At 43.7% G+C, this 21,232-nt stretch overlaps 2 protein-coding genes across 5 annotated transcripts in view; one reads left to right on the top strand and one right to left on the bottom strand.

Moving 5' to 3' along the window:
• Positions 1-3,764, top strand: part of POLR1E (RNA polymerase I subunit E) — a 33,252-nt gene extending 29,488 nt beyond the window's left edge. For both annotated transcript variants that reach the window (XM_055087093.1, XM_007108836.4), the window contains 3 exons: positions 1,099-1,180; positions 1,954-2,085; positions 3,259-3,764. In XM_055087093.1, coding sequence (XP_054943068.1) covers positions 1,099-1,180; positions 1,954-2,085; positions 3,259-3,418 — 374 coding nt within the window. In that variant the 3' untranslated portion in view covers positions 3,419-3,764. The remainder of the gene's footprint in view (positions 1-1,098; positions 1,181-1,953; positions 2,086-3,258) is intronic.
• Positions 3,765-4,641: 877 nt separating this feature from the next.
• The window catches only part of FBXO10 (F-box protein 10), a 77,842-nt gene continuing 61,251 nt past the window's right edge, over positions 4,642-21,232 (bottom strand). For all 3 annotated transcript variants that reach the window (XM_055087091.1, XM_055087092.1, XM_055087090.1), the window contains exons 13-14: positions 20,707-21,082; positions 4,642-5,178 (exon numbers count right to left, since the gene is read on the bottom strand). In XM_055087091.1, the coding sequence (XP_054943066.1) occupies positions 20,908-21,082 (175 nt within the window). In that variant the 3' untranslated portion in view covers positions 4,642-5,178; positions 20,707-20,907. The remainder of the gene's footprint in view (positions 5,179-20,706; positions 21,083-21,232) is intronic.

Raw genomic sequence — 21,232 nt, 5'->3', positions numbered from 1 at the left:
GTTGTCCCAGAGGTCTCTCAGGCTGTCTTCATTTCTTTTCATTCTTTTTTCTTTATTCTGTTCTGTAGCAGTGAATTCCACCATTCTGTCTTCCAGGTCACTTCTCCGTTCTTCTGCCTCAGTTATTCTGCTATTGATTCCTTCTAGTGTATTTTTCATTTCAGTTATTGTATTGTTCATCTGTTTGTTTGTTCTTTAATTCTTCTGGGTCTTTGTTAAACATTTCTTGTATATTCTTGATCTTTGCCTCCATTCATTTTCCGAGGTCCTGGATCATCTTCACTATCGTTATTCTGAATTCTTTTTCTAGAAGGTTGCCTATCTCCACTTCATTTAATTGTTTTTCTGGGGTTTTATCTTGTTCCTTCATCTGGTACAGAGCCCTCTGCCTTTTCATCTTGTCTGTCTGTCTGTGAAAGTGGTTTTTGTTCCACAGGCTGTAGGATTGTAGTTCTTCTTGCTTCTGCTGTCTGCCCTCTGGTGGATTAGGCTATCTAAGAGGCTTGTGCAAGTTTCCTCTGGACATTGTTTTTTAATTTTCATTTTTAATTAATTAATTATTGGACACTTTTTTTAAGACATACTATTGCATACTTAATAGACTACAGTATACTATAAACATAACTTATATGCACTGGGAAACCAAAAAGTTCATGTGACTCGCTTTATTGTGGTGGTCTGGAACCAAACCTGCAATATCCGTGAGCTATGCCTGTACTCATGTTTTTCAGTTTGCTTAATTGTTATTTTCACATTCCATCCTCCCTTCGTTTCCCTCTCCCTGGGCTTTCTCCACAATCTGTTTTGCTTTCTAACATCTTTTGAGCTCTGTATCTTTAGGCCTCACTGGAGTCTGCTTTTCTTTCCTGTCACTGCCCTGTCATGAACATCTCTTGTGCACGTATGGTCTGCAGGCTGAAGCACACCTGAGCACGTGTTCATTTGAAAGTGGCTGTTCTGTTTCACAAGCCCCTTTTTTTCTTCCCACATGCCTCTGTTTATTCCAGTGGCCCAACTGTTGTCCTCTTTTCCCAGCTCATAGGTGAGGTGTATCCTGAGAGTTTTGAAAGAAAACGATCAGACTATTTTGTCTTGTAGGTGCCCTGGGACCTGGAGTTCCCCACATCATTAACACCAAACTGCTGAAGCACTTTACGTGCTTGATCTACAACAATGGCAGGTCAGGGGGCTTGATTTCTCAGCTTCTGCCTGTAAAGGAGAAAGCAGGACAGGGAGGGTGGTGAGAGTGGGGAGGGGGGCTTGGATTGCAGTCTGTATCCACAGAGACACTGTGCTGAAGAGGGCACTGCCATTTGGAGGGCTCCTGGGGTCGAGTTTAGGCAACACTGTAGTACAGACTCTATCCCTTTGGGAAAAGCTCACGTTAAAGTCTCTGGGAAGTCCTGTAACAAAGATTTCATGTCACATGCTTCTTCCAAGGACCCCTGCCTAATGTCCACGGAACTACTGTTGTATGGAGAGGCAGTGTTGCAGGAAAGGGCAGGCCAGTGGGATGACTTTGAGGAAAGCACCCCAAGCAGCACACCTGGGCTTCCTTCCTGCCGCTTGCTTGCAGTGTGTGTTCTGCTCTGAGTGTGCTTGGAAGAGTCATCAGCAGCTGAGTTTGGGATGACTTTTCCCAGCAGCCCTGCTGAGCAGGCCGGGAAGATGGGGAGGGTCCTCGCCAGTGCGAGGCTCTGACTGTGCCTGGGGAAGGTGCAGCCTTCTCTGTCCCCTTGGAGGGACACTGGCATTGGCTCACTGCTCCACTGTGCGTGAAGGCTTGGGCACCGCAACAGGACAAGGGATGTTGCTCTAATTCCTCTTCTTCTCCCCGGGATGAGAAGACATTTTGAATGCATAAGGGAACAGGCTTGGATGTTTTTCCTTTGCTTTTGGAGAAATCATCTCGGAGTTTAATTTTGCCTCTCTTTTATTGCCACTGATTTGCAGTTTGCGGAACTTAATTTCAGACTCTATGAAGGCAAAGATCACTGCCTATGTGATCATACTGGCTTTGCACATAAACGACTTCCAGATTGACCTGACGGTGTTACAGAGGGACTTGAAGCTCAGTGAGAAAAGGTGAGCACAAAAGAAGAAAAAGCTCCCTTAGGGCGCCTTGATGTAGTTCTGGTACTGCTGGAAAGCATGAGGCACTGTCGAGGGACCTGGGGACAGTTTTCAGATGAATGAATAATTGATGATTAAATGGATGGGCAACCAGACATTACCGCATGCCTTCGCTTTGCTAGGCATAGTACCAAATCTGTCATAATAGCTCAGTGATGTCGCTAAGAAACAGTGGAAGAATCTTTGGTTCAGAGAATTCAGTGACTTTCTCAGGGTCACACAGCCAAGAAGGGGAATAGTTGGGCTTCAAACCTGAGCCTTCCATCCCTGTGTAACTGAGCAACCTCCAGTCTCCAAGCTGCTGTCTCTGGGAAGAGGGACTGTGTATGGTCCCGATGGGGTAAACTAGGGGTGGAAGTTATATAAGAGAACCCCAATTTCAGCTTAGCATAAAGCACTTTTCTCAGAGTCAGATGGAAGGAGCTGCCATGGGGTTGTGCCATGGGGTTGTCCAAGGCAAGGCAGAGCTGCAGTTTGGCAGAGATGTCACACTTGGGCTTCTCTGACCTGACTGGGAGGGTTGGCAGAGTTGGCAACCTTTAAGGCCCTTTCTAGCCCCGCTAGAAGGGATTCAGACTGAGTGTGGGGAGCAGAGCGTCCCAGGATGCTGAACCGTGGGGTATGTTGGCCTTTGTCAGTGATTTAGGAGCATCTGACCTCCAAGGACCCTGATGGTGTTTCAGTAGAGCCTAGGAAAACACCCTTATCTGGACTCTTCTAGCAGTCCAGAGAGGGATTATTCTGAGGGCTCCACAGATGGCATTCTCATGAGTAGTGAGTTTGAACATACAAGAGAAACAGATACTTGAAGTCTGTAAAATTCTAGCAAGTGCTCAATCCTTGCTACAAGAAGGAAACACAGTTATCAGTAGGATCTAGATAACCTGGTTTTCCATCATTTATATAGATACTTTCTAATGGCAGCACATTAAAATGGGAATCTGATGGCTCTCGAGGGGCTCTTGTCTGCCTCTCTGCTGGGAGCTTTGCCCCTTGTGGCCATCTTGGGAATTCTGTCTTCATGGCCTGGAGCACGAATGTGCTGCCTCCTCCTGCCAAGCCTCCCTGAGCATTCGCATGGAGGAGACTCTCCATTTGTTTTATGTGTTTGTGTTTGTTCCTTAGGATGATGGAGATAGCGAAAGCCATGAGGCTGAAGATCTCTAAAAGAAGGGTTTCTCTGGCAGTGGGCAGGGAGGAGGATCACAAACTCGGCACCCTGTCCATCCCACTGCCCCCAGCCCAGGCCTTGGACCGTCAGTCAAAGCGGAGGAAAATCACCTAGAGGTGTGCTTTCCAGACAGAGCATTTTGGCCACATCATAGCCACTCCTTCTACCCATTTGCATTTTTGTTTGTAAAGAAAGAGGGATAAAGAAGCTGTGCTTTGGCACGGGTATGAAGCCAGAAGCCAGCATATCAGTTGTGCTGGTCTTAAGCAGAAACATAAAGTGTTGGCCCTGTTGGACTCCATCTCCCTCCTTTGGTGTCGCCGTGGTTGTAAATGGCAGATGGTTCGTGTGTGGGATGTGGGAGGGTGGGCCTGGGGTAGGCGGAGACAAAAGATCTCACAGGCTGAACCCTGGACCACATCTGACGGATAAAGGTTAATAAAGAGAAATGTGAAGTGCTGTGGAAGGCCCAGTGGAGGAGTACGTGGTGAGGACAACGCCCAGTAGGGCTGGAAGAGAAGACTTCAGGTCACCAATGCGATGGGCTTGCCAAAACAGACTAATTTAGTTCCGGGCTGCTGAAACAGCAGAGCCAAATCAGAGGAAATGATTAACCCACTTGCTCTGCCTGGCTCAGGCCACACAGAGGGCAGGAGTCAGCTCTGAAAGCCACGTTTTTGAGGGGAGTGAATCAGTCAGAGTTCAGTGCAGAAAACCAATGGTCCTAGATATTCTTAAGGAGAAAGGAGTTTAATACATGGATATAAAGTACTATAAAACTGTTAAAGGGTTGCAGGAGCGGGAATCAGGAGGTTGCCACTGGAACTGCTGAGTTCAAGAACACAGCTGGGGTGGCCAGCCAGGCATGAAGAAGCCACTTGAATTCATGAAGCTAGTTGAATTCAGCTGCTTCTTGAACTCATGAAGCTGGCAACTTGACACTGAAATTCTGGTTCAGCCACCCATGCTATCAGTACCCATGCTCTACCTCCTTGCTTGTCAGCACAAACAGCCAAAAGATTAAGAGGCTGGCCTCCATCTTGCTTCCTTCTTCTCTGAGTACATATATAGGAACTTAATTTGCAACTAGAATCCTAGCAGCAAGGGAGTCTTGGAAATAGGTTTCAGCCTCTAGTTACAGGAAGCCATACCAGAAACAGATGGGAAGGGATGCTGACTGCCACCAACCTTATCTGCCAGGGGGAGATGGAGAAGTCAGTGTCCAGAGGGATGCTGTGAGGAACGGGACTATGACATGGAGAGACTTAGGTATGTGGCTAATGCTCAGACTCAGCTCTTTTTTTTTTAAAAGAGAAGGTGACTATTTAAAAATATTTTTAAACATCTGTTTTTTATTATTATTTTTTAAATTTATTTTTTGGCTGCATTGGGTCTTCGTTGCTGTGTGCGGGCTTTCTCTAGTTGCGGCGAGAGGGGCCTACTCTTCATTGCAGTGCGTGGACTTCTCATTGCGGTGGCGTCTCTTGTTGCGGAGCACAGTCTCTAGGTATGCAGGCTTCAGTAGTTGCAGCACGCAGGCTCAGTAGTTGTGGCATGCGGGCTCTAGAGTGTGTGGGCTTCAGCAGTTGCAGCACGTGGGCTCAGTAGTTGTGGCTCACGGGCTCTAGAGTGCAGGCTCAGTAGTTGTGGCACACAGGCTTAGCTGCTCCGTGGCATGTGGGATCTTCCCAGACCAGGGATCGAACCAGTGTCCTCTGCATTGGCAGGTGTATTCTTAACCACTGTGCCACCAGGGAAGTCCCCCAGACTCAGCTCTTCAAGGTTCTTCTGAGGCAGTGGGAGCAGCTGAGGTGTGTGGTACTCATGCTGGGGGCCAGGGGCAGTGGAGGAAGGAAGACAGAATCCAGCTCTCTCTGAAAATGAGAAAGGAGGAAGTTTACACAGCAGCTGGGACATCCATTAGGGAATACATGGTAAAAATGGGCCTTGGATGACTCATTCGGGACAGGTGATCCTTATATTTCTTTGAGCACTGGGATGTGGTTATCAGAGCCACTTCTATGGCAAGGCCAGGCTTAAAGTGCACATTTTCCATGCTCTTGTCTGGCTTGTCCCCATTTGTATCTGATCCTGGGTAGCGGGCACTTGTAGCATACTTGATTTCCCTCCAGCAGAGATGTGAGCAGGAAATCTAAGTGCCTCTGGTTTTTCTTTACCTAAGCTGTTGTGAAAATCAGGTATGTGACTCTGCATCAGAAAAAAAATATCCTGATCTGTCTCTGGGAAAAGATTTCCTAGTGTGCTTATGGCTTAAAATGTGTTTTCATGCATACTTTTTAGATTCTGGTGGTTTTGACACCTTGAGGCTTAATTTCCAGCAGTGATTAGATCACAGCATGTGACCTGGCCTCTGAAGAGCCTCTGTCCTAGTGGGGAAACAGCTTTCTTCAGTCACTCAACAAGAGGAGTGATATTGATGGGGAGAAGCCTAGGATGGTAAATATACAATTGATCCTTGAACATGAATTTGAACTGCCTGGGTCCACTTATACATGGATTTTTTTCAATAGTAAACACTATAGTACCATGCAAGTGGTTAGTTGAACCTGCAGATGTGGAACAGATACGGAGGGCTGACATAAATTTATATGTGGATTTTTCAACTGCATGGAGGATCAGTGCCCCTAACCCTTTGCATTGTTCAGGGGTCAGCTGTATACTTGTCCTGGGTGACAACAGGTATACTTCACTAATTGTAGGTGATGCAGTCCCAGAGGTTGACTGAAATGCAAGTTTCTGTTCCTCAAGGGGTTTGAGGTCAAAAGGCTTAAAAGAGGGCCCTTTTCAACAAGTCTCGTGAGAGGGTGCCTAACACAGTGCCTGGCATATAAGCATCAGTGTCTGTAGAATGAATCATAGTGCATGAGCTGCACCTTCTTTCCTTGGCAGAGCTATTAGGCAGTAAACACTTGTAGAATAATGGGATTGTACTACGTTTTTCCTAGCTCTAAAACCCCATTTATTTACTGATACATTCACAGAGGATTCCTTGATCCAACCAAGTTATTTGCCATAATGCTGCCTGATAACCTCTTTGAAGAAAAAGAGACTGTGGGCTAGATGCTTGTACCTTTAATAAGATTTGCAGTTTGTGGAATAACTTACAGGTAGGTGTTAACAGAATGAAGTCTGTTCCCTGGAGGGAAGTTTCTGTGGCCCTGACCTGCTGGACATTTAACAGTGATGAAGTCAAAGAAGGTGTATTTAACATACCTGCAGAAGACCCAACCTGGAAATAGCTAATTAGGTAAAAATTTTTAAAGTGCCTTCTTTTAAGAACTTTATTTTGATATAATCTCATACTTAGAAAATAGATGCAAGAATAGTACAAAGAACTCCTGTATATACTTCACCCAGATGCTTCAACTGTTCACTGTTCATGTGTTGTCCTATTTATTATTTGCTTTATATATTTATATATCTCTTTTTGAACCATTTGGGACAATTTGAGAAAAGCACCCTACCCTTTTTATCTTAAGTACTTCAGTATGTACATCCTAAGAATAAGGACTTTCTCTTCCATAAGCACATTACACTTATCAAAAGCAGGAACTAGCGCAATGATACAATACTAGTATCTGGTCCACAGCTCATATTCAGATTTTGCCGGTCACATCTCTTTGGTCTTATTTAATCTAAAACAATTCCTCAGTCTTTGCCTTTCTTAACCTTGATATTTTGAAGAGTAAATCAGTTATTCTGTAGGGTATCCCCCTATTTAGGTTTGTCTGGTGTTTCCTTCTGATTAGATTCAGGATATACGTTTTTGGCAGGGAATTCACAGACATGGTGCTGTGTCCCAAGCGCATCAAAGTAGAGGCACGAGATGTTGGCTTATCTTGTTCTCGCTGATAACTTACTCCTTGGTTAAGGTTATATTCTCTCAACTGTGAAGTTAATACTTTTCTTTTTGTATTTACTAAGTAATTTGTGGAAAGATACTTTGAGCCTCTAAATGTCCTGTTCCTCATCAAACTACTACTACTAAGTTTTAGCCTGGATTGATAATTTTTGCTGAATCAATTATCAAGGTGGCTGCAAAATGGTGAGTGATTTTCTAACTCCCATAATTTCTTATACAGTTATTATGGTATTCTATTATATGGAGAAGCTTTCTTTTCCATTAAAAATTTTTTGTTCATTTAGTTATCAGTATGGACTCATAGATTCTTATCCTGTGAACATTGTTATCATCATTTATTTTGATACTCAGATTGTGCCACATTTGGCCAATCTGAGTTCCTTCAAGCTAGCTCCTGTATCCCCATCGTTTTAAGGGTGCTTCCTTAATTTCTGCCACCAGATATTCTAGCCGTCTTGTACTTTGCCTGCTCCAGCCCTGGAATCAGCCTTTTATCCAAGGAGCCTGGATAGGTGGCAAATGATGGGCCCAAACCAAGAAGTGAAATACCATCCTAACAATCAAGACAGGGCCTTCGGCTGCACTCAGGCAAGAACTGGTTTCTGAGCAGGGGTGACAGTTGTGTTGTGAGTCACTCAGACTGCACCAGAGGGCCATGTTAGGCTTGACTGCATTTAAAAAGGACGATAATCATGGAGAATGGGCTCCAGAGCCCCATGGCCGTAACTGCATCCTGCAAAGTTCTGGACAGGAAGGGAGAAAGAACTAGTGGGATGAGGGTGTTCATATTGGGAGACTACTCAGGGTTGGAACAAGCCCAGCAGGCCCCATGTGAGTCCACCATGAGGAACCATTTGGAGAAGAGACTTTCTCTGTGCTGATGGAAGGAAGGAAAGGGAAGAATGTGGGTCCAGGGCTGTTGCTGAGGATAGTGTAGGCTCATGTGCTTTTCCAAGACCCAGCTCTGGCTCTTGTCTGGTCTGGCCACAGCATGCCCACCATTCCCTATAGTCAGGGTCTCCTCTGGCTACAAGGGGCAGTGGCCTCAACAGGACTGGGAGGTCTGGATGATGAAGTTGTTTTGGTCTTTTTTTGATTTTAAATTGAGGTATGGTTGATTTACAGTGTTTCAGGTGTAGAGCAGTGACTCAGTTACTATATATATATTCTTTCTCAGATTCTTCTCTATTATAGGTTATTACAAGATACTGAATGTAGTTCCCTGTGCTATACAGTAGGTCCTTGTGGTTTATTTTATATATAGTAATGTGTATCTGTTAATCCCAAATTCCTAACTTTTCTCCCCTCCCCCCATATTGGTCTTTGCTGTGCTTGTACACTTCTGTCAGCAGGCATCAATATTTGGGCCTGACTGGCCAGCAGGGAAGGCCAGGGAGGAGGCCACAGTGTAAGCTGCTTGGGTAGGGGGCAGCTGAGACCTGTGAGCTCTGCACGAGGGTTAAACTTTCACCTGTGGGAAGTCACCCTGCGGAGGGGACTTAGCTACTGCAGACTGAATCAAGTGACCCGAGGGAAGCACAGCACCCTTAGAGAATCCTATCTTCCGATCCATAATTGCTGCACATAAGAGCTGGAACATACCTCCTGAGGCACAGGATGAGACTCCTAAACTCTGCCTTCTTTGGGCTCTCCCAGACCCACCCAGGCCACTGGAGTGGACCTGGAAAAATGACCAGATGGTGAGGAGACAGTCTGCAAACTGGCATGTGTGAATGGAGGGTAGGAGCAGAGTGGATCCCAGGGGGATAAGGATGCTGTCTGTAAATCTCTGGAGAGTCGCCACAGACAGAGGGAAAAGACGTCCTTTGGGGGCTCCAGAAGATAGAAATACTAGGAATGGGGTTGGGTTTGTTTCCTTATTATCCATCCATCTATGTGTCCAACACTTAATGAGTTTGCTCGGTGTTGGGTATAGAGGATCAACAGGGCATGACCTCACAGGGCATGGGAGAGGGGGGAATCAGACACATCAACAGACTTTTTCAATGCAGAGGATTCATTGCCACCATGGGGATAACACAGGTGGGTAGGTGGGTAGGAGAGCATGGAGGAAGGGCACATAACTAAGATTTGAAGAGATCAAGGAAAGTGTTCCATGGAATGATGATGAAGTAGGATCCTGAAGTATGGGTAGGATTTAGCCAGGGAGACAGATTTCTGGCTCAATTAAGGAAAAAATAATCAGATGGAGTAGGCTATCTTGGGCGGGTCTGGCCTGTATGGGAGAGCAAGCCCTGCACAGTCAACCAACGCAGGCTACTCAGAGCAGTCTCCTTCCAGATGCTTCCCCAACCACGGAAGAGCTAGGGTAGGATAAGTGTTCCGTGTTCCTCCCACTTCTGCCTCCAAATGCCTTGGCGGAAGATGGGCACTGTATGTGTGTGTGTGTCCCCGCTGTTCCTATTACAGAAGCCCTAGATAACAGCCTTACTCATATGTCTTCTGTATACAAGCTCTTGACATTTGATAGGGAACGTTCAACTACTGGCCTTGACAGGCATCAGAACTCAGTTCCTTCTGGGGAGAGCAATCGAGATGGTGGAGTAGTAGTCTTCTGTATACAAGCTCTTGACATTTGATTGATAGGGAACGTTCAACTACTGGCCTTGACAGGCATCAGAACTCAGTTCCTTCTGGGGAGAGCAATCGAGATGGTGGAGTAGTAGGATGTGAAGCTCACCACCTCCTTTCACAAATACATCAAAAATACATCTACATGTGGAAAGGTTCTCACAGAATAAATATGCACTGAATGCTGGCAGAAGACCTCATACCTCTGAAACAGCAAGAAAATCTATGTAAGTCAGTAGGACAAAAAGGAAAAAAGTGAGAAAGGAATCAGGATGGGACCTGGGCCCCTGGGAGGGAGCTGTAAAAGAAGAAAGGTTCCTGTACCCTCGGAAGTTCCTTCGCTGGCGGAGAGATCAGCCGTTACAAGAGAGCTTCAGAGCCTTGGAGTAGAGCACAGCAACCAGTTTGCAGCAGCTAGAATGGAGAGAGACCTGCACAGACGGTCAGTGCCACTGCTTTGCACTTCCCAGCCTGAGATGCATGTCCACTGGTGCGGACAGGGGCTGGATGAAGAAGCTCAGGCTTTGGAGATCAGACCTGGGGAGAGGGCTGGGCTGGGCTGTGCAGAAACAGCCTGAAGGGTTTGGAGTCTGGTGCAACCACACCTGAGGCTGCAGGAGGAAGCCTGGGCTGCCTTAGAGGCCAGGCACCATTGTGTGGGCAGTGTGCAAGGGGAGGGGCAGAACCTGCCATTACAGCGTTTTCCCCTGTGCAAGCTCTCAGGCAGCGGAACACTTCCTACACTTGCTGCAGGAGCCGTCTCGAGCTGCTGACCCTGCCCTCCTGGGGAGCAGAGTTGCAAGCTGCCTCTGCTCCCATGGCGTGCTCCAGGGCCATGCATGAGCTGCCACTGCCACTGAGAGTCCCACGACTGGGCACCAGCCGCCACATCTGCACACCCTCTGTTAAGGGGATAATGGCCAGCAAGTGCTGAGGAAAGAGGTGATAGGCAGCCATACTAAGAACAGCCCTTGAACCAAAAATGTTAAACCCACATATAAAGAGACTTCTAAGACCACAGTAGATAATTGTTTCTCCTAAACTCACAGAATATGAGAAATATAAGTAAAATGAAGAAGCAGAGGAGCCACTCCCAGTTAAAAGACCAGGAGAATTCCCCTGAAAGAACAATGAAACAGACCTCTTTAGTCTAACAGACACCAATTTCAAAAAGACACTGATTTCAAAAAGGAGATAATAAAAATATTGAAGGAATTAAGAAAGGCTATTGACAAAAATGCAGAGCACTGTAAAAAGGAACTGGAAACTATACAGAGGAACCAAGAAAAATTAAACTCATTTGCTGAGGCAAAAACTGAACTAAAGGCAAAGAATAGAATAAATAATGCAGAACGAACAAGTAACCCAGAAGACAGAATAATGGAGGTCACCCAATCAGGACAGCAGACAGGAAGCCAAATGAATAAAAATGAAAGCAATATAAGAGACCTATGGGATAATACAAAGCATGCCAATCTAGGCATAATAGGGAATCCAGGAGGGGGAGAAAGAGTAAAGGGGATTGGAAATGTATTTGAAGAAATTATGGCTGAAAACTTCCTAAACCTAAAGAAGGAAACACATCCAGGTACAGGAAGCACAGAGGGTCCAAAACAAAGTAAACCCAAACATACACCAAGACATTTTATAATAAAAACGACAAAAATTAGGATTCTAAAGGCAGCAGGAGAAAAAGTTAATTACAAGGGAAGCCCCATAAGGCTATCAGCTGATTTCTCTACAGAAACGTTTCAGGCCAGAAGGGAGTGGCAAGATATATTCAAAGTCCTGAAAGGGAAAAATCTGCAACCTAGGATACTTTACCCAGCAAGATTATCATTTAGAATAGGAGAGAGAAAGAATTTCTGAGACGAGCAAAAACGAAAAGAATACAGCAATCCTAAAGAAAATATTGAAATCTTCAATACTAAAACCTATCCTAAAGAAAATATTGAAATCTTCTCTAAATAGAAAAGAATATATAGGAAAGAGAAAATCACAATTGGAGAGCAAATCACCTATAAATAAACCAGTACAAAGATTTTTAAAAAATCAAAAAATTTCTGTGAACGTGATGATAACCAAAATGAACAGCAAAAGGATGAACATGAAGATGTAAAAGAGGACATCAAAATCATAAAATGTGGAGGAGAGTCAGAAAATGTAGATTTTTTTTTTTCATTTCCTAGAATGTGTTTGAGCCTCTATGACTTAGACTAGTCTAAGGCAAGGAGATAGAAGATGGGGGTTAACATACTTGAAAAACAGGGTAACCACAAATCAAAAACATGATAGATTCACAAAAACCAAAAAGAAGAGAACATAAGTATAATACAAAAGAAGATCATCAAACCACAAAAGGAAAAACAAAAAACGACAAAGAGGAAATTATAAAATCAACAGGAAACCAACGTTAAAATGGTAATAAACACATATCAAGAATTATTTTAGTGGACTAACTACTCCAATCAGAAGACACAGAGTGGCAGATTGGATTAGAAAAACAAGAGCTTACAATATGCTACCTAGAGGAGACCCACTTTAGGGCAAAGGACACACATAGACAAAGTGAGGAGATGGAAAAATATTTCATGCAAATGGAAATGAAAAAGTGGGGGTCGCAATACTCATATCTGACAAAATATACTTTAAAACAGAAGCCGTAAAGAAAGATAAAGAAGGGCACTATATAATGATAAAAGGATCAATACAAGAGGATTTTACATTCAACATATATGCACCTAATATAGAAGCACCCAAATACATAAAATACTAACAGACATAAAGGCAGAAATTGACAATCATACAATAGTAGGAGACTTAACACCAAACTCACACCAATGGACAGGTTTTCTAGAGAGAAAATCAGTAAGGCAACAGAGATCCTAAATGATACAACAGAACAGTTAGACCTAATTGATATTTTCAGTACATTACACCCCCCAAAAATAGAATACACATTCTTTTCAAATGCACATGGAACATTCTCTAGGATTGACCATATATTAGGGCACAAAACTAGCCTCAACAAATTTAAGAGTATAGAAATTATCTCAAGCATCTTTGTGACCATAAGAGCATGAAATTAGAAATCAACCACAGAAAAAGAAATCAGAAACAATTACATAGAGACTAAACAACATACTACTAAAAAACCCGATGGGTCAATGATGAAATCAAAGAGGAAATTTTAAAATACCTTGAGACAGGGCTTCCCTGGTGGTGCAGTGGTTGAGAGTCCGCCTGCTGATGCAGGGGACACGGGTTCGTGCCCTGGTCCGGGAAGATCCCACATGCTGCAGAGCGGCTAGGCCCGTGAGCCATGGCCGCTGAGCCTGCGCATCCGGAGCCTGTGCTCCGCAACAGGAGAGGCCACAACAGTGAGAGGCCCGTGTACCGCAAAAAAACAAAACAAAAAACCTTGAGACAAATGACAATGAGAACACAACCATACAAAATCTGTGAGATGCAGCAAAAGCAGTTCTTAGAGGGAAGTTCATAGCGATACAGGCGTTCCTCAAAAAAAAAAAACAAGAAAAGTCTCAACCGACCACTTAAAAAGAAATTAGAAAAAGAACAAACAAAACCTAAAGTCAGCAGAAGGAAGGAAATAATAAAGATCAGAGAGGAAAGAGGATCTCAAAAATTATATTAAAAAATCAATAAAGCCAAGAGCTGGTTTTTTGAAAGGGTAAACAAGATTGACAAACTCCTGTCCAGGCTCATCAAGAAGAAAAGAGAAGAACACAAATAAAAATAAGAAATGAAAAAGGAGAGATAATAACCAATACTGCAGAAATACAAAAAGCCATAAGGGAACACTATGAAAAATCATATGCCAACAAATTCTACAACCTAGAAGAAATGGACAAGTTTCTAGAAACATATACAGCCCACCAAAAATGAACCAAGAAGAAATAGATAATTTGAACAGACTGTCACTAGAGGTGAAATAGAATCTGTAATTTTAAAACTCCCTACAAACAAAAGTCCAGGACCAGATGGCTTCACAGGCGAATTCTACCAAACATGCAAAGAAGAACTTATACTGATCCTCCTCAAACTCTTCCAAAAAAATTGAAGAGGAAGGAACACTCCCGAAGACATTTTATGAAGCCACCATCAGCCTGATACCAAAACCTGACAAAGACACCACCAAAAAAGAAAATTACAGGCCAATATCTTTGATGAATATAGACGCAAAAATTCTCAACAAAATATTAGCTAACAGAATCCAACAACGCATTAAAAAGATCATACACCGTAACCACATGGGAGTCATCCCAAGTTCACAAGAATGGTTCAACATATGCAAATCAGTCAATGTGATACACCACATAAACAAAAGAAAAGACAAAACCCACAATCATCTCAATAGATGCAGAAAAAGCATTTGACAAAATTTAATATCCATTCATGATAAAAACCCTCACCAAAGTGGGTATAGGAGGGAACATATCTCAACATAATAAAACCTATTTATGACAGACCCACAGCCAATATAATACTCAACAGTGAAAAGCTGAAAGCCTTCCCACTAAAATCTGGAACAAAACAAGGATGCCTGCTCTCACCACTTCTCTTCAACATAGTATTGGAAGTCCTAGCCACAGCAATCAGACAAGAAAAAGAAATAAAACATCCAAATTGGAAGAGAAGAGGTAAAACTGTCACTCTTCGCAGATGACATGATACTCTCTCTATACAAAGAACCCTAAAGTCTCCACACAAAAACTATTAGAATAAATGAATTCAGCAAGGTAGCAGGATACAAGATTAACATACAGAAATCGGTTGCATTTCTTTACACTAACTATGAAATATCAGAAAGGGAATGTAAAAAAACTATACCTTTCAAAATCTCACCCCCAAAATAAAATACTTAGGAATAAACCTGACTAAGGAGGTGACTTATATGCGCAGGACTATAAAACATTAATAAAGTAAACTGAAGATGATTCAGGGCTTTCCTGGTGGCGCAGTGGTTGAGAATCCGCCTGCCGATGCAGGGGACACGGGTTCGTGCCCCGGTCCGGGAAGATCCCACATGCCGCGGAGTGGCTGGGCCTGTGAGCATGGCCACTGAGCCTGTGCATCTGGAGCCTGTGCTCCGCAACGGGAGAGGCCACAACAGTGAGAGGCCCGCGTACCACACACACACACAAAAAGATGATTCAAAGAAATGGAAAGATAGCCAATGCTCTTGGAGGAATGAATATTGTTAAAATGGCCATACTACCCAAAGCAATCTACAGATTTAATGTGATCCCTATCAAATTACCCATGACATTTTTCACAGAACTAGAACAAATAATCCTAAAATTTATATGGAATCATAAAAGACCCAGAATTGCCAAAGCAATGATGATGAAAAAGAACAAAGCAGGAGGCATAACCCTCCCAGAGTTCAGACAATACTACAAAGCTGTAGTAATCCAAACAGCGTGGTATTGGCACAGAAACAGCCATATGGATCAATGGAACAGAGTTAAGACCCCAGAGATAAACTCACACCGCTATGGTCAATTAATCTTAGATAAAGAAGGAAAGAATATACAATGGGAAAGAGTCTTTTCAGCAAGTGGTGTTGGGAAAGTTGGACAGCTGCATGTAAATCAGTGAAGTTAGAACACACTCACCATACACAAAAATAAACTCCAAATGGCTTAAAGACTTAGACGTAAGACTTGACACCATAAAATTCCTAGAAGAGAACATAGGCAAAACATTCTCTGACATAAATCGTACCAATGTTTTCTTAGGTCAGTCTCCCAAGGCAAGAGAAATAAAAACAAAAATAGACAAATGGGACCTAATCAAACTTACAGGCTTTTGCACAGCACAGGAAGCCATAAACAAAACGAAAAGACAACCTACAGAATGGGAGAAAATATTTGCAAATGATGCAACCGGCAAGGGCTTAATTTCCAAAATACAAACAGCTCATCCAACTCAACAACAGAAAAACAACCCAATCGAAAAATGTGCAGAAGACCTAAAGAGACATTTCTCCAAAGAAGAAATACAAATAGCCAATAGGCAAGTGAAAAGATGCTCAACATCACTAATTACTAGAGAAATGCAAATCAAAACTGCAACAAGGTACCACCTCACACTGGTCAGAGTGGCCATCATTAAAAACTCTAGAAACAAATGCTGGAGAGGATGTGGAGAAAAGGGAACCCTCCTATACTACTGGTGGAAATGTAAATTGGTACAGCCACTATGGAAAACAGTATTCCATTCCTCAGAAAACTAAAAACAGAATTACCATATGATCCAACAGTCCCACTCCTGGGCATATATCCAGACAAAACTCTAATCCAAAAAGATACATGCAGCCCTATGTTCATAGCAGCACTATTCACAACAGCCAAGATATGGAAACAATCTAAATGTCCAGTGACAGATGAATGGATAAAGAAGATGCCGTACATATATACGATGGAATACTACTCAGTCATAAAAGAGAACGAAATAATGGCCATTTGCAGCAACATGGATGGACCTAGAGATTATCATACTAAGTGAAGTCAGAGAAAGACAAATACCATATATCACTTATAATGTAGAATCTAAAATATGACAAAATGAACCTATCTACAAAACAGAAACAGACTCACGGACATAGAGAACAGACTTGTGGTTGCCAAGGGGGAGGGGGTTGGGGGAGGGACAAAGCAGGAGGTTGGGGTTAGCAGGTGTAAGCTATTATATGTGGAATGGATAAACAACAAAGTCCTACTGTACAGCACAGAGAACTATATGCAGTATCCTATAATAAACCATAATGGAAAAGAATATAAAAAAGAATATATATATGTGTGTATGTATGTATAACTGAATCACTTTGCTGTACAGCAGAAATTAACACAACATTGTAAATCAACTATACTTCAGTTAAAAAAACAAAAAAAGAACTCAATTCCTTCTGTAAAAAAAGGGGCAATAGCCTCACCAAGTCAGTGCTTAATATACTATTGATGGGATATAAGATGATTTAGTGGCATGGGGGTGTATCAGGATATATGAGGTTATGCTGACTTGGCTAAACTGCAGTAACAAATTTCCCCCAAATGTTTGGTTTCAACAAAGGTTTAGTTGCTTGTGATACTGTGAATATTTTCATTTTAACAGTTTATTTTAGTGTGTATTAAAACCACTAGCTTTTCATTTATAGTAGTGAAGTAATGTAAACATTTCTTTTTAGTTAAGTTCCTGGATAGGGTCCTGGAATGGAAAAAGGACACTAGGTAATGACTAAGGAAATACGAATAAACTGTGGACTTTAGTTAATAATAATGTGTCTACTGGCTCATTAATTTTGACAAATGTACCATACTAATGTAAGGTGTTAATAACAGGGAAGCTCAGCAGGAAGGGTAGTACGGGAACTCTCTACCGCCTATCTCCTCGCTTTTTCTGTAAATCTAAAACTTCTAGACAGTCTTCAGTAAGGGGTGCTGAGAAAACTGGATAGCTACATGAAAAAGAATGAAATTAGAACTTTTTTTGTGTATGGTTTTAGAAAAACTCTAATGGATTAAAGACCTAAACGTTAAGACCTGAAACTATGAAACTCCTAGAAGAAAACACAGGCAGAACACACTTTGACATAAATCATGCAATATTTTTTGGAGCTGTCTCCTAAGGCAAAGGCAACAAAAGCAAAAAGAAACAAATGGAACCCAATTAAACTTAAAAGCTTTTGCACAGCAAAGGAAACCATAGACAAAACAAAAAGACAACCTACTGAATGGGAGAAAGTATTTGCAAGTGATATGACCAATAAGGGGTTAATATCCAAAATGTGTAAAAAGCTCATACAACTCAACATCAAAAAAATAAACAACCTGATTAAAAAATGGTCAGAAAACCTAAATAGACATTTTTCCAAAGAAGATACAGATAGTTAACAGGCACATGAAGAGATGCTCAACATCGCTAGTCATCAGAGAAATGCAAATCAAAACCACAATGAAATATCACCTCACACCTGTCAGAATGGCTATCATCGCCACAAATAACAAATGGTGAGAACATGGAGAAAAGGGAACCCTTGTGCACAGTTGGTGGGAATGTATACTGGGGCAGCCACTATGGAAGACAGTATGGTGTTTACTCAAAAGACTAAAAACAGAACTACCATATGATCCAGCAATTCTACTTCTGGGTACATATATCTGAAGAAAATGAAAACACTAATTTGAAATGATACATGCACCCCAATGTTCACAGCAGCATTATTCATAATAGCCAGGATACGGAAACAACCTAAGTATCCATCAACAGATGAATGGATAAAGAAGATGTGGTATATATATATATACACAATGGAATACTACTCAGCCATAAAAGATAATGAAATTTTGCCATTTGCAACAAGGATGCACTTGGATGCTGATTCACTTTGTTATAAAGCAGAAACTAACACACCATTGTAAAGCAATTATACTCCAATAAAGATGTTTAAAAAAAGATGCACTTGGAGGGTATCGTGCTTAGTGAAATAAGTCAGAGAAAGGCAAATGCTGTATGATATCACATATGTGGAATCTAAAAAATAAACTAGTGAATATGAGGGAAGGGGGGGGCAAGGCTAGGGTAGGGGATTAAGAGGTATAAACTACTATGTATAAAATAAATAAGCTACAAAGATGTATTGTACAGCACAGGGAATATAGCCAATATTTTATAAATGGAGTATAACCTTTAAAAATTGTGAATCACTGTGTTGTACACCTAAAACATACATTATACATCGACTATACCTGTTAATAAAAAGACAAGAGAAAAAAATTCTAAAAAATAAAGTCTTTAATTAAAAGACTATTTAAAGAAAAATATTAAGTACTAGCTTTCTCCTCAAGTGACGTGGATATGGCAAACACTGTAAGATGCTAAGTGACTGAAGCTGGGAAAAGTGTGGTCATGGATCTCAGGTCATCCACACCAGGGACCTACCTCACTGTTACTCTTCACAAAGCCCAAGGGGCAGGCAGGACTGCAACTACAGTCCCTGACTGACACGTGAGGACACAGACCTTGGAACTTGGAATCAGGTGGGAACAAGCTGGATGGACAAGATGGCCCTGGTCTCCTGTCTCCTTCAGTGGAAGCAGTGGTGCCTCGGGGGGGAGCGGAATGGTGAGAGGCCTACATCCAGCACTCAGGAACCCTAGCACATACCCAGACCAAGGAAAGTACCCCAAAAGTGCCTCCTTTAAAATACAGAACTTTATTTTGGTTGCTGAGATTTTCATAAGCACTTGGTTCACAGAAAAGTCATTCGTTACAAAATAATAAAAGGCAGCATTTTGTACAGCGACTCACATGGGGGCCATATATAAGTGCAAAGGACAGTGCTGGGGATGGGAGGGGCCCACACTCTCGTGCCCCAAGTCCTCAGAGGGTAGCCAGTGCTCCTGGCTCCCTCTAGCCCAACCTACTCCACCCGGGAGAGCAGCACCGGGGGCCTGGCAGAACCAGCCTGGGAAGCCATCTGTGAGGTGCACAACAGTGACCCTACCAGGCTGGTGAGGCCCCACATGAAAGGCCGGGTGGGCGGGGGACTGTTCAGGCTGAACCAGGTCTGCGTCGGGCCCCCTTCCTAGAGCAGTGGGTCTGAGCCTGCCTGGCTCTGGAACCTTAACACATTCATAGTTGGGTTCAGCACAGCCCTTTGGGAGCCAGCCTTCCTCTCCTCACTCAGGCTGCTAACCCTACCCCCTGGGCTGGGGACTGGGGACACAGGTGGTGACCCTAATGGAGCTAGCTTACAGGCAGGTCAGTGGGACAAGGATGGGCCTGGGTAACTCCTAAGCAAGGCAGAATATACCCTGTGGGGGCAGAGAAAGGGAAGAGGCGGCTCAGAGAGGGCAGAGCACTGCCATCCAGGTGGCAGTGTCGAGCCTGGAAGAATGGGTGGGACCTAGGCATGTGTAGCTGGCGAGGAGGGTGCACCCTAAAGAGGGGAGAGCGTGAGCCAAGGCACAGAGTGGGAAACCTTGGTAGGGTCAGTAAAGGCAGGTGGTCATCCATGAGAATGTGGACACAGACGAGGGCCCTAGGCACCTCAGTCTCCGCCAGTCTTGCACCCAGGAGGGGCGGCTGGTTTGGGTGTGCTTGTGGGATTTGAATCCTCCCTGTGCAGCAAGCGCTGAGCCAATGTCCTGAATCTGGGAGCAACTTGAAGGTAGAGCAGTCAGGTGCATCCCTGCACCACCCAGCCCAGCACACGCCTGCACACCTAAGCCACATGAAGGAAGCCGCCTCCACACGCCCCTTCCTGTTTTCAGCATGTCTCTGTCATCCCTGGGGCAGCCTTTCAAGAGGGGCTCCTTATCCCAAGCCCCTTCCCCTCACTCACAGGTCCATGTCCAAGAGAACTGTGTCCTTAAGAAAACCAAACCCAACTACTCCAGCCTCCCCAGGCAACAGGGTGGGTGTGGCAGTGTCCCCGGCGGCGGGTCAAAAGTGAGGTCTAGGAAAGGGGAAAATCTGGGGCTCTTTCCATCTCACTAGAATCACTTCTCTCCCTTAGAAGTAAATCCGTTCTTCCCTGAGAATATTCTGGGTTTGGTGTATATAAAACGCAGTTCCCTGTAACTCAAACAGAAAACCCTGACCAAGGTTTTCATTATCGATTTCCCCAACTTTTCATAATCTCTATAAGAGCTCGAGGGACTAGAAACCCACCAACTTCGGTTCCCCCTTTCTCCTTGAAAAATAATTCCAGGGAATTCCCTGGCGGTCCAGTGGTTAGGACACCACACTTTCACTGCTGAGGGCCTGGGTTCAATCCCTGGTTGGGGAACTAAGATCCCATAAGCCACATAGCGTGGCCAAAAAAACCAACCAACCAACCAACAAAAAATCCAAGTTCTTTCCTGCTGAGGGTTGTGGAGTCAAAGGGTTTTGAAGGTACCTTGTTCTTAGTCCCCAGAAGACTTGGGAGCTTGTTTTTCAGGGCGGTGATAAGTAGACCAAGAGCCTTCACAAGCACTAATTCTTCCATCCCAAAGGCCACAACCTCTCAGGCAGGGCCCGAGCCTGAGAGCAGGGTATGTGCTTCCTTCTCGGAGTCTGAGGACAGCCCCCAGCTGCCCCACTCCGTGGCTCTCCATTCTTACAGGATGGTGCAGAAGATGCTGCGTTTGCTGTGGTAACCACCTTCCACATGGGCTGTGATCCTGGTTGCCATGGCTGTCACCTTCTGCCCACTGTGGGCAGCAGAGGGGCCTCGGAGAGAGTTTTCAAGGTGAGGCCGTGCTGGTGGGTTCGCCAGGCGCCACGTATCAGACCTGGAGGTGCAAAATGAGAGTGAACCCTTTGGAAGTCTAGAGCATTTGCTGAATGCCCTGCACAAACTTACCTTTGGCTTTGTTTAAATCTGGGTATAGGCTGCATCTCCCTAGTTAAGTGATAGCAAAAGGAGGTGGAACATGTGCAAA

The sequence above is a fragment of the Physeter macrocephalus genome, chromosome 9, assembly GCF_002837175.3.
Source record: "Physeter macrocephalus isolate SW-GA chromosome 9, ASM283717v5, whole genome shotgun sequence".
NCBI lineage: Eukaryota > Metazoa > Chordata > Mammalia > Artiodactyla > Physeteridae > Physeter > Physeter macrocephalus.
Note: the sequence above shows the minus strand (reverse complement) of the source record. Positions and strands in the feature narration are given on the sequence as shown.